The sequence below is a fragment of the Ammodytes marinus genome, assembly GCF_949987685.1.
Source record: "Ammodytes marinus genome assembly, chromosome: 2".
NCBI lineage: Eukaryota > Metazoa > Chordata > Actinopteri > Uranoscopiformes > Ammodytidae > Ammodytes > Ammodytes marinus.
The window spans coordinates 3,490,333-3,506,276 of record NC_137231.1 but is presented as its reverse complement, the minus strand read 5'-3'; the positions used below and the strand labels follow the sequence as shown (position 1 = coordinate 3,506,276).

The 15,944-nt window shown below is 42.9% G+C and overlaps 1 protein-coding gene across 1 annotated transcript in view; it reads left to right on the top strand.

Annotated features, from left to right (window-relative positions):
• Positions 1–10,774, top strand: part of LOC307262077 (protein Niban 2-like) — a 38,074-nt gene extending 27,300 nt beyond the window's left edge. The window contains exons 8-15 of the mRNA XM_080042821.1: positions 136–298; positions 778–965; positions 1,780–1,935; positions 5,486–5,599; positions 5,921–6,028; positions 7,261–7,372; positions 7,838–8,785; positions 9,292–10,774. Coding sequence (XP_079898947.1) covers positions 136–298; positions 778–965; positions 1,780–1,935; positions 5,486–5,599; positions 5,921–6,028; positions 7,261–7,372; positions 7,838–8,785; positions 9,292–9,710 — 2,208 coding nt within the window. The 3' untranslated portion in view covers positions 9,711–10,774. The remainder of the gene's footprint in view (positions 1–135; positions 299–777; positions 966–1,779; positions 1,936–5,485; positions 5,600–5,920; positions 6,029–7,260; positions 7,373–7,837; positions 8,786–9,291) is intronic.
• The last annotated feature ends 5,170 nt before the right edge of the window (positions 10,775–15,944 follow it).

Below are 15,944 nucleotides of genomic sequence, written 5' to 3'. Positions count from 1 at the left end.
TATCAGTAGTGGGATCCCTGAAAAGTTTATTTGCCGATTACATGCAGAGCGGGTGACTGAGAGATTGGCTTAATGAAACGTGCACACTATATAAATGATCACTGTGTGTGTGTGTGTGTGTGTGTGTGTGTGTAGATTAGTGATGCGGTGTACAGCCTGGTGCAGGGCGAGTGCCAGGCCCACTATTCGGCGGTGTTGCAGAAGTGTGTGTCGGGCGGCTCCTCTCTGGAGGCTTCCATCCGCACAGACATGGACCAGATCATCACCTCCAAGGAGCACGTCACCAACAAGATCAGAGGTAGGTTAGTAGGAGAATGGACAGTTTTTATCTGCTGAAAAATACTGTGTGTGTGTGTGTGTGGGGAGGGGGAGGGGGGGCAGCAAATGTCCAAATTCTAACATTTCTGTAAGGATCTGAATGGTTAAAGTAATCCTTGTCTGAAACTGTCCCTGCATTCCAAATCACATACTTTTTCTTTTAACTACACTACATACTAAAGTACAGAAGAGTTTAAGGGCCACGGGAGAGGGAAAAAAAAATCAAATAAGGAAGATTTTTATTTCATTGTGTCGAGAAATGTGAAGAATAAAGACGAATACTAACTCCAAAATGCTATTGGAGTTAGTGGGGCATTTATGTATGTTCAGTGTAGTACAGTTGACGTGCATGTATCGGGACATCCTAAATCTTTTTCTGGCATACTAAATAGAAGGGAAGTATGGGGATTGGAACGTAGGGTAAGTTCCTACAAATAACCGTCATGTCTCCCTCCATAGCGGTGGTTCTCCCCAAGGCTGAGAAGCTCCTGAAGGTGAGCATCCAGCCCTACATCAGCTCCATCCTGGATGCCCTGATGGAGCCCACCAGCCGAGGCTTCTCCGAGGTGCGAGACGTCTTCTTCAGAGAGATGGTGGACATGAGCAAGAACAGCCTTAACGAGGGCACCAAGGAGACAGTGGCACAGGTATGTAGCTAGACAAGCAGAAGCTCTCAGTCAGTGCGTTTACATGCAGACTCGTAATCGGGTAAATAAACGAATAAGACTTCAACAGGACTTGTAAAATGCATGTAAACACCTTTATCCGATCTACTTCGCACACAAATCGGAACATTAACGGACAAGCGAAGTCAGATAAGAACACCTGGATAACTTGTTCATAGTCTGCATTCTCTCTGCATGTAAACAGGATCGCATATCGCACATAAGAGTTTGCGTTCTGCGCTTGCTCGGAATCCCTGCTGGGTAGATGACGTAATGAATAGTAGGGTTGTTGCCAGAAAGGAACCGGACGTGGCTCTATAACCACTTGTTGAAAGCATAGCGGAGTCAGCTATGCTCCGGCCATTTATCCGATTCTCTGAAAGGCCATGTATACTCAGACAAGTGACTCGGTCTGTTCGAGTGGCAAGTTCGGTATATGTCTTAATCCAATCTAGCTGTCCCATGGAAACGCACTGACTGTGGACTATCACTCTTGTTTTTTTAACGGCAAAATGAATTGATTATACAATTACACACTGAACTGTTATCAGCGTCAACTCTTTCCCTGATTTGGAATGCAGGGTATGTAAGTCACACTAACCTTTGACCTCCAAAATCTAATCGGTTCATCCTTGAGTCAGAATGGGCGTTTGTGCAAAGTTTGACCCTCCTCCTACCAACTCGGGTCTTTTGGACCCTGGACCCCTTTGTCAATCAATTTGTCCCCAATGACCTCATATCATTGTTTTCTGATTCCAAATAATCCCCCCCCCCCCTTTCTGTGCTTCCTCCTCAGCACATGGAGAAGATCTCCATGCTGGCCTTCCACCCGGTGAAGATGCAGAGCTGCTATGAGAAGGTGGAGCCTCTCAGCCTGGAGGGTCTCCAGCAGAGGTTTGACGTGTCCAGCCCCTCAGTGTTCGTCCAGAGGGCCCAGATTCTCATGAGAGAGGTGAGACGATCCCTGAGTTCCAATCCCCATACTTCCCTACTATTTAGTATTCCAGGAAAAGATTTAGGATGTCCCAATACATACACATCAATTCGGACAATTAGACAGCATATGGACACATAGTTAAAATACAGGTTTATTTTGAGGTCAAACCAAAAGTGACTGTGCATGAAATACAAGCAATCATCCCTCATTGCACAGGAAACACATCACTGTTCCTGCTCTGTGTTGATAACTCAATACTCTAAGGCTACATCTTTGATCAGTAACCGGGCCAAAAAGCAGATTTTTTTTAGTTTCCATCATTACAGAGTGGACATAATATGATTTATTCAATGAGATTAAAACTGAAGACCCTTTTGCAAGGCAACGCCATTAAAAGACAGCTATTTGCAGCCTAGTTGTAAGCCACTTGCTAGCTACAGCTAATGCAATTGGCAAGCAAAAGTTTTCTTTCAGTTTTGGCAAATTGACAGTCGCTGGCTGGAAATGAAAATCTGCTTTTGTCATTTGATGGTAAATCTGCCCCTGTCATCACTGTAGAGAAGCCTTCTCTACAGTGTTCAGTGTGTACATTCAGAATGTCTGTCATCCCTGGATCACAAAGGGTTAAATAATAATAATATATTTAATTTATATAGCGCTTTTCTCGCTCTCAAAGTGCTTTACATAGGAGCAGAACAGTAAACAAACAAAAGGAAAATGTAAAGTTGATGGGGCTTGGGTTGGTGGGTGATCTAGGGGTAGGCAGAGGATGGGACAAGAGATGGGACTGGAAGATGGTGAGGGACTCAGAGTCACGGATGTGTTGGGGGAGGCTGTTCCAGAGCCTGGGAGCTGCCCTAGAGAAGGCTCTGTCGTCAAGGCTGTGGAGGTTTGATGTGTGGGTGGAGAGGAGACCGGCTGAGGAGGATCTGAGGGCCCGGGGAGGGGGGGTTGATAGGGGGAGAGGAGGCCTTAACAATAATACAAACTTGGTATTGGGTTTCATTTGGCAACGATCTCAAAAGAAAAAAAAATTGCAAATGGAGTGATATGAGAAGCTGCCCTGAGGGCCACCGTCTCCACTGTTTAGATAGCAGTCGGTCACAATAAGACACTTCCCATTTGTTGTGGCTGGAGGTCTAAACACTCACTGTTTTGTTGCAGCACATTCATTATTCACTGTCAAATATGTCTATTCATAGAAGCTTTCTTCTAGTTCTATAGTCAAGTTTATTTTGCCCCACCAGCCTTTTTCAGAGGAACTACTATCTAGCAAAGAAACATTCCCTTAACAAGCGCGCGCGCGTGTGTGTGTGTGATATGGATTATCTACATTAACAAGAACCTGCAATATTATTCTGTTGCTAGTAGTTCAGACACAAGGTAAATCAGGCGGTTGAGAGACAGTGTAGCATAAGATGGTTTAATAGGAACAAACACACATCAGGTTATCTAAATTATCATCTGGCATTTGTTCTAAGATTTAAAACACTGAAAATACAGAAAGGTGTACTTTGTGTGTAAACAGATTGGTCCTTTGTATTAATGCCTGAAGAGAAATCCGTCCATGTTGAGGCACCCAACATTCATGCTCAACATAATTGTATTAGTCTCCCATGTATCCAGACATGCAAAGCCCCAGAGGAGAGATCCAAGGGGCAGGCATTCTGGCATTCAACCCCCCCGCCGCCCCCCATGGAGAAACACTTATCATGACCTCCTCAGTGGGGGCGGGGTTCTACACTTTAACACAAGGTCATTCAGAGTTCAAGTACTGTTTAGAAACAACATATTCTCAAGCTGTGAGTTCTTTCCTCAAGTCCATAGTCTTAAAGCGGCTACGAGGAACTTTTAAATATCTTTAAAACAGCCTAATTTTTCCTCTGATGATCATAAATTACTTTTAACAGCAAACGAGACCATCAGTGCAAAGAAAGCAGTTTTTATATAGTTTTTATTAATGCCTTTGGTCTGGTCGCACACCCAGTCCGATTTTTGGCTTGCGCATGCAGGCTCTATGGTCACATATTCGTATTGGTCGCAGATTTCAGTTTAGCGCAGCAACGCAATTTTTGAGTAGCCTATCCCTCCAGGTAAGGGAAGGGGAGCGGGAGCCTTGTTTGAGAGAGTTATTTGTCGTCATAATGGCTGATAATGGGGCAGAACCATCAAAGAAAAAAATAAATTTCAATTAAGAACAATAAAACGCTAAAAGGGAGAGTGATAGCGTTTGATGGTATCACACAGTCTTGCCCATGGAACTGTAGAATGTTCCAGTTTCAAAGGTCACCAGCAAGCTTTTATCTCAGCTTCCAAATATCATTTTTTCTAGCATTAGGAAACTATTATCCTGTCAAGTCAACATATAAATGACGGTTGTAAAATGAATTAGCCTGTGTGGATCTATAAAAAAGTCCTCATCAAAATAACTTGCTCTCACTTTAATCTTGTCAATGCAGTTGTGAAAGCATGTATGGGATTTACAATTACAATACCAGCCAGAGGCAATAGAAGAAAATTGTCTAAGAAGGCAAGGCAAGTTTATTTATATAGCACAATTCAGACACAAGGCCATTCAAAGTGCTTTACATGGGCAAGATTAAAACACATAATACACATTAGAAAAGCGAATGATATATTTGAGTTCCGTTGCCGCAGGGAATCATTTAGTTACATTATCCAATACGAAATGGTGCTTCATTAGCTGGGTGGAGTTCTTTTAATTGTCCTAGTCTGAATTCCAAAGATTATGCTCTCAGGCTAAAATCCACATTCTCACTCATGGCGTGGTACAATGACATCTGAACCTCTGTGTAACTTGCAGGTTAGGGTTGGGCCTTAAAGCTGATGAATCTTAGAACTAACCCTGCATTCCAAATCACATACTTCCCTATTATTTAGTATGCCAGAAAAAGATTTAGGATGTCCTAATACATGCAAGTCAAATGTAGTATGCTGAAAATATCTGGATGCCCCACTAACTCCAATAGCATTTTGGAGTATTCGTCTTTTATTCTTGACATTTCTTGACATAATAAAATAAAAAATGTCTCTCCTGTGGCCCTAAAACTCTTCTGTACTTTAGTATGTAGTGTAGTAAAAAGAAAAAGTATGTGATTTGGAACGCAGGGTTAGAAAGAGGAATTTCCGTGGGGGGGAAGATCATTTAATTCGTCTTCAAAAGTGCTGTTACTTTCAACTGAGACAAGCATTAGTTATACTGTGCCCCCTAGTGGTGGCTCAGGAACTCTGATGGAACAGTGAGTGAGTGGGACCTTTTGAATAGAGGATATACTGTATGTGTTCAGGTACATCATTGGACAACCACGACTAGGGGCAGTATACATTGTTATATTAAAACTTGAAATGCATGAATATTGAACATGCCAGTCAATCACCAGTTGAATTTGTTGCAAAGATTGAGCTACACATTATAATAGTCATGCAAACATACTATCAATACCAAAAAAAAACTTGAACTAGAACATGCTATTTATAATGTGTTTTCTCCATTACAAATCTCTCTGTCTCCCTCTCCTCCCTCTCACCCTCTTTCTCCCCACAGCAAATGGACGATGCAGTGTACACCTTTGAGCAGATCCTTCACCAGAGTCTGGAATCCCAGGGAACAGAGGAGCTCTGTAAGACCATCCAGCGCTGCCAGGACCGGGTCATCAAGGTGAAACACACACAGACACACACACACACACACACACACACACACACACACACACACACACACACACACACACACACACACACACACATTCTCTCTTAGTAATTATGTGTAAAAATGTATTTGAAATGGAGGTGAAAAGAAGCATTAAAAGTGAAGAAGCTCAAAATTGTACATAACTACAGTTCTGTAGATAATGTATTGATAGTTATATTTTGTTCTTGTGTCAATAATCACTTATTCAGAGATTTAGATGTAGTGTCACAGAACTGGTATCATTTCTTTGTTCTTGCTTATTTTAAATTTTTTTGTCTTTGACTTCAGAAATTTGACTATGACAGCAGCACGGTGAGGAAGAGATTCTTCCGAGAGGCTCTGCTCCAGATCTTCATCCCCTACATGCTGAAGCAGCTCAGCCCTACCTGTGCCCCGGTCAGTCGCAAAAACATTTGATCACCTAAACCTAAAACAATATTCAGTCATTTAAAGAACTAAAGGTGTATTGAACTCTGAGATCCTATGTACTATAAATGGGCAAAAATGTTAGAAATCGGTTCATCCTAGCCTGAGAAAAGGCAGAAAGAGTGTTTTATGGTCTCACTGTCCCTACATTTCCCCATGTGTGACATCATGCATAGTAAAATGTAAGGTTAGGATTCACAGGACAGCTGGGCCAAGGAAAGACTGAGGGGAAGAAAAACCTCATTCATTATGTTATAATAGCGATTTTATAATGACAGAACGCTGGTTCGTTATGGGTGAAGTATTCCTTTAATGTACTCCATCCTTCTAAGTCAGCGTTTCCCAACCTGTGGGTCGCGACCCCATGTGGGGTCGCCTGGAATTTACATGGGATCAAAATGCTAGTAAATTAGCTCAATATACTGGCCCCTGATCTTTGAAGAACCCAAAAAATATTATTTAAAAATAAATTATTGACTGGCTCATGATAAGCCCCTGATCTTCGTAGAGGGGGGCGTACGGAGATCAGGGGCCTATCATGTGGCAGTAAATTGTAGTTATTTTTTAAAGAACACTGTTCGGGGCCACAAAGATCAGGGGCCTATATTGAGTCATTAAAAAAACAAAGACTTCAAAGAGAGAAGGAGCTTCAGGATAAGGAATTGTTTTAAAAATTCCCAAAGCTGAATGGATTTATTAAACCTGTACTTTCTGCTTTTTGGTAATTCTGTGCTTCCAAAAATTATTCAAGAAAAAAGTACGAAATAGCTCACATGGACACAGTTGATTTTGCCTTAGTTTTATTCTCAAAGTGCACCACATTGATGCATTCAGACCAAAAACTTCAAGTTCGGTCTAATCTGACTATGCTGTGCCTACCACATTGCTTGTGGCAAGGCTTGGAGGAAGGTGCTCTGGTCAGATGAGATCAAAATTATAGTTTTTGACTTAATGCAAAATGCAATGTGTGGTGGAAAACTAACATGCATCATGCTGTGGAGATGCTTTTCTTCAGCAGGGAAGAGGGAAGCTGGTCAGAGCTGATGGGAAGATGGAAGGAGCGTAAAAAAAACGATTCCTAAATATTGATGGACCTCCTATATAATACTAGTCACAGGTTGAAGCGAGGGCATTTGAAGAGATGTTTATTCAAATGTAGATATTTCCAGGTTGTGACCGTTGTTGTTGCTTGTGAACACTAGGAGCTGCCGCGCTTCCAGGAGCTGATCTTTGAGGACTTCTCTCATTTCATCCTGGTGGAGAACATCTTTGAGGAGGTGGTGCTGCACTCAGTCATGAAGGACATCATGATGGGTCAGTAGTTCTCTACACTTAAATCAACCTGCATGTGTCTGTATGCTGCATTATGGGCTTATTTCTCACTGGAAGATGGAATATCTTAGTCTTAGGAAATCAGAAAAACAATCATTCAGGCACCAGTTACTCACTCACTCACACTCCAAGCTCTTTCTCTAAGTCAAAGTCTTTTATTGTCAGTTCTGATATATGCAAGACATACTGTACATCAGAATCCAAATGGCGTTTATCTCTGTCCCACAGAGCAGTTAGAAAGATAAAATAAAAAAATATATAGAGTTAAATAAGATAAACATAAACAATATTTACATAAGATAAATACTAAGTAGAGCAAAGGAATTTTCTGTGCAATATAAAGCAGTATATATAAAATAGAATAGAAAGTAGATAAGTTCAATTGAAATGTGCAATGTGATGATAAATATTTATATTTACAATGTGCAATTCTCTCTGTTTGTACAGCTGTGAAGGAGGCGGCAGTCCAAAGGAGACACAACCTGTACAGGGACAGCATTGTTCTGGGCAACAGCGACCCCAGCCTGCACCTACTGGGAGAAAACCCTTCTATCGACTGGGCCGGCGAGTATGGTGGAGCCCCCGAGGAGGAGGAGGAGGAGGCGGGCGAAGAGAACCAGGACCAGGCTCAAGCACAGGGTGAGGGTGTGGAGCACCAGAAAAAGAGGCGGATGAAGCAGGTGGTGTCCATGATCCAGGTGGACGGCTCTCCGGTCCTGCCCAACGAGTCCTGCCTGTCAGGCATCCAGGACATTCCAGAGGAGGACGGAGAAGAAGAAGAGGAGGACAAAGATGTTAAGATGGAGAGTTCCGATAGCAAAACTTCTCCTGAGCAGAATGGATCTGCCAGTCCCAAAGCTTCAGAGAAACCTCTGGACCTGTCAAATGGTTCCGTCTTGAAGGAAGAGGAAGCCAGACCAGAGGCACCACAGGAGAAAGAAGTCCCACTGAAGGTAGAGACTCACAAAGGTGTTCCACACATAGAAGAGAAGGTTAAGAAAGAGGACAGCCAGCCCATGGTCCAGGAGGTTACAGAGGAGGCCTTACCACCACCACCTTCAGAGGAAGTCCCATCTGGAGATACAGGAGCAACTCAACCACCAGCTTCAGACGTAGAGGAGAAGGTTAAGGAAGAGGACAACCAGCCTACCGTGGTCAAGGAGGTGTCAGAGGAGGCCTTACCAGCACCTCCTTCAGAGGAAGTCCCATCTGGAGATACAAGTCAACCAACAGCTTCAGACGTAGAGGAGAAGGTTAAGGAAGAGGACAGCCAGCCCATGGTTCAGGAGGTAACAGAGGAGGCCTTACCACCACCACCACTGTCTCAGTCAGAGGAAGTCCCATCCGGAGATCCAGAAACAGCTCAACAAAGTTCTGCAGACATAGAGGAGAAGGGTAAGGAAGAAATGGGCCAAATGTTCTTGATACTCTATACTTTTAAAGCTAAAGTGCGTAACTTTTGGTGTGCCCATGAGGAATTCTGAGTAATTACAGCAACACGGCCGGCGCATCTACATGAGGTAAAGCCTTCGTTAATGGATTTTATACATTCTGCTGTAAGTCAAGGTTTTTTCTCGGCAGTAAAATCAACAACTTAAAAATGTCTTGGGGCTTTTCTTGAGCTCCTGCGCCAGTGTGGGGTGGCGACCCCAAGTTTGTGAACACTGCTCTACTGAGAAGTTTACTAAAAGTTTTGTGGAGCTGATGGGCTTAATCGACTTTGTGTCAATTCATTGGCAATGGCTTGAATGTGACTGACATACATTTCTATAAAGGAAGTTATGCACTATAGCTTTAAAATCAGATACCTTTGTTATTTTACTCAAGTGGTACTGTAATAGGTGACTTGTTACAGAGTCATTTGTCAAGTTAGGCTACTCTAACCTAATTATGGTTTTCAGGTTCTCTTCACACCGATAATGACAGCCAGCCCATGGTCCAGGAGGTTACAGAGGAGGCCTTACCACCACCTCCTTCAGAGGAAGTCCCATCTGGAGATACAGGAGCAACTCAACCAACAGCTTCAGACGTAGAGGAAGAGGACAGCCAGCCCACCGTGGTCCAGGAGTTGTCAGAGGAGGCCTTACCACCACCACCACTTCCTGTCGTCCCGTGTGGAGATCCAGAATCAGCTCCAGAAAGCCCTCCAGAGGTAACACCAGACTTCCCTGAGCCTCGACACGACGACAGCGGTTTCCAGTCTCCCGCCAGTTTAGGAGAGGAGGTGGAGGTGATCCCCCAGCCCACTGAGGTGAGCCAAGTGAACATTGACCCAGCAGAGACCAAAGCCAGTGACTCTGAGGCCCCACACATGGGATGAAGGTGGTTTCCATCTGTTCTGACCCTAAGCTGAAGCCTGCCCTGTTTTTTTTGTGACAAAGATTAAAGGTGGACTTCGAGCTATTCTGGGGAAGGCTCGTTGGCTAAATTACCTTATGTCAAAATCAAAGAACATCTCCTCACAATCCTCTAGGTAGAGGATTGTGAGGAGATATCCACCGATTTTGACAACAAGCGTTCTCCATCATCGCAGACTACACATTTTTAAAATACTCTTTATTCAGTTTTAACTGCATCAGTTTTCAGTTTTCAGTTTTAAGGCTTAGTGATCATCCAGCAGATTGGTTTCACCGAGCAGGGCTCAGGTGCTGCCAGCATTATTTCTAAGTGTTTTTTTTTCTTTATCATTTTCACAACTTTGCCTCTGATATAAAAACATCAGCAATGGCTGAGCTTCAAGTCCACACAAGTTCCACACTTCATTTTTCTAAACATGGTATACATGGGAGCACAGTGGATGACCTTGAGTTCGTAAATGGTGTGTTGTAAACGTGTGAGTGCCAAAGCTGAGGTGCCTTTGGTGAAATGCATAAACTTGATTTAGCTCTTCGGAGTGTCTTACTATTATGTGGCCTTCAATAACCTTCAGCAATTAAGATTTTTTGTCATTGGTCGGTTTAAATACAGTTTGATTTATATTGAAACAATTGAATCGTCCAACAGAAAAGTCTTCAGAATGTGGAACAGTATCTTTCCATCTCAAACTTTGAATTACAATTCATTCATTGTCTCATTGTACACACTGATGTCTAAGGACTTGACAATTTCTTTTGTGTGAGTGGGAATAACACTAGTCTATCCCTTAACAAAGAAAGCTTGTGTATATTATGTATAAATACTTGTATCCATTGATGAACTACCAAACTGTAATTTTACATAATTTTATATTATTTCATCAGTGCTTTTCGCTGATTTCGTAACCCCCTTTTTATTTATTATTATTGCACCCCCTTCTCTTTTTTGACCAATGTACTTTTAAGGTTTATTTTACTCTTGTGTGATACGAATTATTGTTATTGATAATAAATCATTATTGGTTAATTATTATAATTTTGTCTTCATGGTTTTTGTTGTTACTATTAGAGGGATTGTAGGTGTATGAGGGTCTTCTCTAACAAACCCCATTTTATATATATGTATGTATATATATATACATATACATACATATATATATATATACATATATATACATACATACATACATACATACATACATACATACATACATACATACATACATACATACATACATATGTGTATGTGTGTATATACTGTATATGTGTATATATATATATATATATACACATATAAATATAAGATTGGGTTTTGATATTAAACAGTTTTGTCTGGATTATATTTCCTGAGTCGTTCCACATGTACCTGCTACTTGTGTCTGGGTGTGGTTGTGAAAGTATTTGGACCCCATGAAAAAACAGGTTGGGTACCTTTTGTAGTTCTACATTCTTATAAACAGGACAGGCTAGTTACTCTGTAATTTTCCTGAGTCTACAAACAGGTTTAAAGTATCTCTCCCCATAAAGTACATTTTTGTGATAAAGAATTTCCCTTTGGGGACAATAACTTCTAAAGGCTTTGACATAAGTCTTCAGGTTGACACGGCCAGCCAGGTCTGACCAGTTGTTCAGAAACCTGGCCAATCGTCTAACCAGCCGGGTCCTACCACAATGAAGCTGACGAGCAGCTTCATCCTGTTTTAATTATTGCCGAAACCACCAAGGTCCTGCTTTCTGTATTGTTTCTAAAAATGTAAAATAAAAATAGACCTAAAAAGTTCTTAATGCAAAGAAAGATACAAGGCACAAAGAAGTTGGAAATAACTGAAGGAACAGATTTGTGTTCAAAGATTAAGAACTTTTTGTAATGATTTCAGTAATGTTTTCAGTAATTTTGCAGTGATGAGAGCAGAATGAACTAAGCCTAAATGTTGCAACCAAACATAGGCCAACTTTACAGTTTTTAAGTGTTATTTATTTCAACAATACCACCAAAAGATTTCCAATGATTTATTGTCATGTGCAGAAAAACAAAAAAGTGTTTGCTTTAGTGAATACTAAAGAAGATCAATGTCTCTGTGTGAACTGATTATTTTGTGGAGATCTGTTGATCTGTAAAAAAATTGTGTGATTGTAAGATAATCAAAATAAATTGGTATGTATACCCAGGCCTGCCCAGACAAATGACTGGGCCCCTGAAAAGGTCCAGTCATTGTGCCCCCTTTACTCATACTGAACTTGTATCAATGTGCATGATGCGCTTATATCCTACATAAACACATACCTGTACACAGGGCCGGTTGTAGCCAGTTAGATTAAGGTGGGCTACTGGAAATAATAGTGGGCAGAGACACCGACGATGCGAGTGCGCGCAGCGCGCGCACGGAAATTTTCTGCTCTAGCAAGAGCCCTGCGCCTGCTTTTTGGCACATTTACTGTAACATTTCCTGTAATGTAAGCTTTTAGACACACCAATGCTGTAGGGGGGGTTTACCATGATAGCACTGCTACCAGAAGCTTTCCTCATCAGTATAACAACCATCTGCCACCTTCGTTTAAAGGCTAAATATGTCATTTTCAAATTTTGTTAGAAAATAATAGATAAAATATACAGAATAATTTCAACGACCCATGATACTTTTAGTTTTTCAATATAAAATGTGATATATTTTACCCAAGTAACAATGTTTTCTTTTATAGAAAGTTCTCTTGCGAATATAGCGTTCATAATAAAGGTTGGCTAAATTGGGTAATCTGCAAAAAAAATTAAAAAAAATTAAAAATCTTTTTTTTTTTCTCTCTGGGCCCCCCCTGGTGGCTGGGCCCTAGAAAGCTTTCCCACTTTCTACCCCTTATGGACGGCCCTGTGTATGCTGGGCTAAGTCAGAAATGTGCTACTATTCTAAAATAATAATGAGCCCTTGCTCCCCCAACTGTCCCTGCAAGTCCCTTGTTGATAAGATAGTTATTCTCTTTACAAATACATGTATGTGTTTGTTGCGGGATGAGCGCACTCACACACATTGATAGGAGTAAAGCATGGGTAAGGGGGCGGGGGGAGGGGGGGGGCATTGACTGGAGGTTTTCAGGGGCCCAGCCAATTGTGTGGGCAGGCCTGCCCCCAACCCCTACCTCTTCACCACCAGTCACCAAGCACTGAGCACTAAACCATAAACCCACAACCACCACACCACCCATATCAACTTTCAGGCCTGAAGGCTGAAATAAATAATCAGAACCAGCAGCAGGCTACATGTAACGTCCTGCACACTATGATTATTGCTGCAGTGTCCGGGTGCTTTACCTGAAAGTCTGGTACTGGAATGTTAAGGAAGTATTGTTGCACTATGTGGGAGTTTAGTGTCCACGTTTCTGAGGTGACCATGTAACAAGTGGGAAATTAGCGCAAAACATGCTATTTTGAAAGAGCGCACAATGCGCACACGTTTTGATCCTACGCTTAGATAAATTACAAATTGCCTGGGACTTTTTGTTGCTATTTGACACCCTCATTTCAATGCAAAATTATCCACACAATACATGGTTGAAAAGGAAACCAAAGTAGTTTATTGAAACCATATGGGGGAGGGGTTAGTCCGCGCTGTCTTTACTGGGCGTCTGCATCACCTGAAACGAAGGGAGATTGATTAGTGAAACCTTCTTACTCTTCCTTTTTGTTTGGTTCTGGAACTCCTGCCACTTCTTCCTCACAGCGCGCCAGTCATGCAGGCCACAAGGGCTGGAGGGGGACATATTTTCGGCTATGGCCTGCGCCTGCCTAACACGGTTCTTCACCGTGATGTTCTTTTTGTCCCTTGTTCCCCCGAATAAAACTCCCCGATGCTGCCAGACCTCGTCCACTAATGCCTCGTTTCCACCGAGTAGGTCGGGTCGGAGCGGCTCAGAGCGGGACAGCTCACTGTTAAGAATCTCGGTGGTGTTTCCACCGCCGACCATAGGCCTACCGTTACTGGTATGGCGGGGTTTATAGCCGCCGCCAGAATGTGGTTCAAACTATCGGGCTGTGGAACAACTGTGGTCAAGCCAGCGGTCTCTGGTTTTTGCTTGGTCAAACCAGCCGCTTCTTTATTTATTGCCCCCGTGTTGTTGTGAGCACAGAGACGGCTCGGTGCAACTCATAGAGACAGTGAGAGAACAGCGCTGGCTGCGGCAGCTACGTGACATCGTAGCAGTGGGACATAGTGTAGCCAACTGATTCATTTAATGACGAGGAAAAACACCACACAATAAACAGTCCTGCGCTCACATTTTCGCCAAAACACAAGACTCTCTTCACTCTAGCCGAGGTGACTACACACGGCAGAAATGATTATTTCGACCAACTGTGGTCAAGCCAGCGGTCTCTCGTTTTTGCTTGGTCAAACCAGCCGCTTCTTTATTTATTCCCCCCGTGTTGTTGTGAGCGTGTATGTACTACTATCTATGGCGTAAACACACAGAGACGGCTCGGTGCAACTCATAGAGACAGTGAGCGAACAGTGCTGGCTGCGGCAGCTACGTGACTAGCAGTGGGCACACAGTGTAACCAACTGATTAATGTATTGACGAGGAAAAACACCACACAATGCTGTGCTCACATTTTCGCCAAAACACAAGACTCTCTTCACTCTTGCCGAGATGACTACACATGGCGGAAATGATTCTTTCGACCAATCAAATGACGGCAGTGTGTAGCTCCGCCTTTTCGGCACCCTTTCAGGCGGCTAGTACCCCTACTGAGATTAGGAGCGGTTTAGAGCAGTTATGTGCGCTTAAACCGTACCCTACCCAACTTTTGGCAAATGAAAAGCCAAACTACCCGGACCGAACCGCTCTACTCGGTGGAAACGAGGCATAAGACGCCCATCTCCTCCGCGGTAAACGACGGTGCCCGCTTGTTTCTTTTGCTGCCGCTTTCTTCCATTCTCACATCACATGTGTGTGCCTATATCCACGGGGTATATGCGCTAATGGGCTTGATTACTACTTGGATACACTTGTTGCCACACACACACCCCCGCACCCACACACCCCCCCCCTCCCCCCCACACACACACGATACATGCGTAGCCTAATTCCACCAGTGTGGAGGAGACCACGGGGCGCTGTGTATGACTTATGCGCTGATAAAGAGGTGGGTGATCGATTCGCCTGGCATCGATTTATTCAGTTTCAGCACTACCGCGGTGGACAGCTCCCACTAAAGAGCTTCTTTCGCTTCATCTTACGGCTTCTCCAAAGATGGCACTTAAGAAGCCATCTGGGAAACACCCGTATCTTAGCGCTCCTTCTTAGGCAAACCCTTCTTTCGACCCTTCTTTGGTCCCAAAGAACGATCGAATCTGGAAAACAAAGACTGTATGGTAGCGGCACATAGATTTTTCTCCAGTCTAATTTACTTAAATGTTAGTAAAGATGAAAGCAGCAAGGCATCCTCCCTTCTTAGGCTAAAATGTGAAAGTGCACAATGATGTGAACAACTCATTTTAGTGTTTATAAAGTCGCTAGAATTAGGGGAAACAGTGTCTTTGAAGCAAAAAAAAGGCTGGGGGGGGGACCCCCAGACTCCCATTTTAATTGTATGAGCCCAACCGTTTTTTTTTAACATCTACAAACACAGTGTTTGGTGTTTTGTTACATTACATTCCATTTAGCTGACACTTTTATCCAAAGTGACTTCCATTAAGTGCATTCAACGAAGAAGGTACAAACTCAGAACAACAAGAATCACATCAGTACTATAGCTGCAAATAAACCAAACTACAAAGTGCCACAAGTAAGTGCTACATGGAGATGTAACAAGTGCCCCAAACAGGGCCTTCCAGGCAGCGCTGCCTTTAAGGCTCCGCTGGGGGAACAAAACACCATCGAGTTAGAAACGCCACTGTGTGTCCACATGTTGTCCAGAATGTGCCCTTCAAACAGTCTGAGTCCGCCCCTGCTTTCAGCTCATTTGGAATGATGTCCCATTCTTTTATTGCGCTGTAGGAGAAAGAGGACTGACCAAATTATTTTTTGGAGGGACTCTACACTCCACCCTAGTGGTGGACCTTGTAGTTATACAGGTAGTTTCAGAGCAGAGCTGGACACACATTTTCAAGGGAGAGGGAGCAGCCGGAGCACTATTGTTTAATCTATTAAACAGTAGTGTGGCGTGCATGTTGGTTCATTGGGACGGCTTACAGGCAGACCTAAACAGA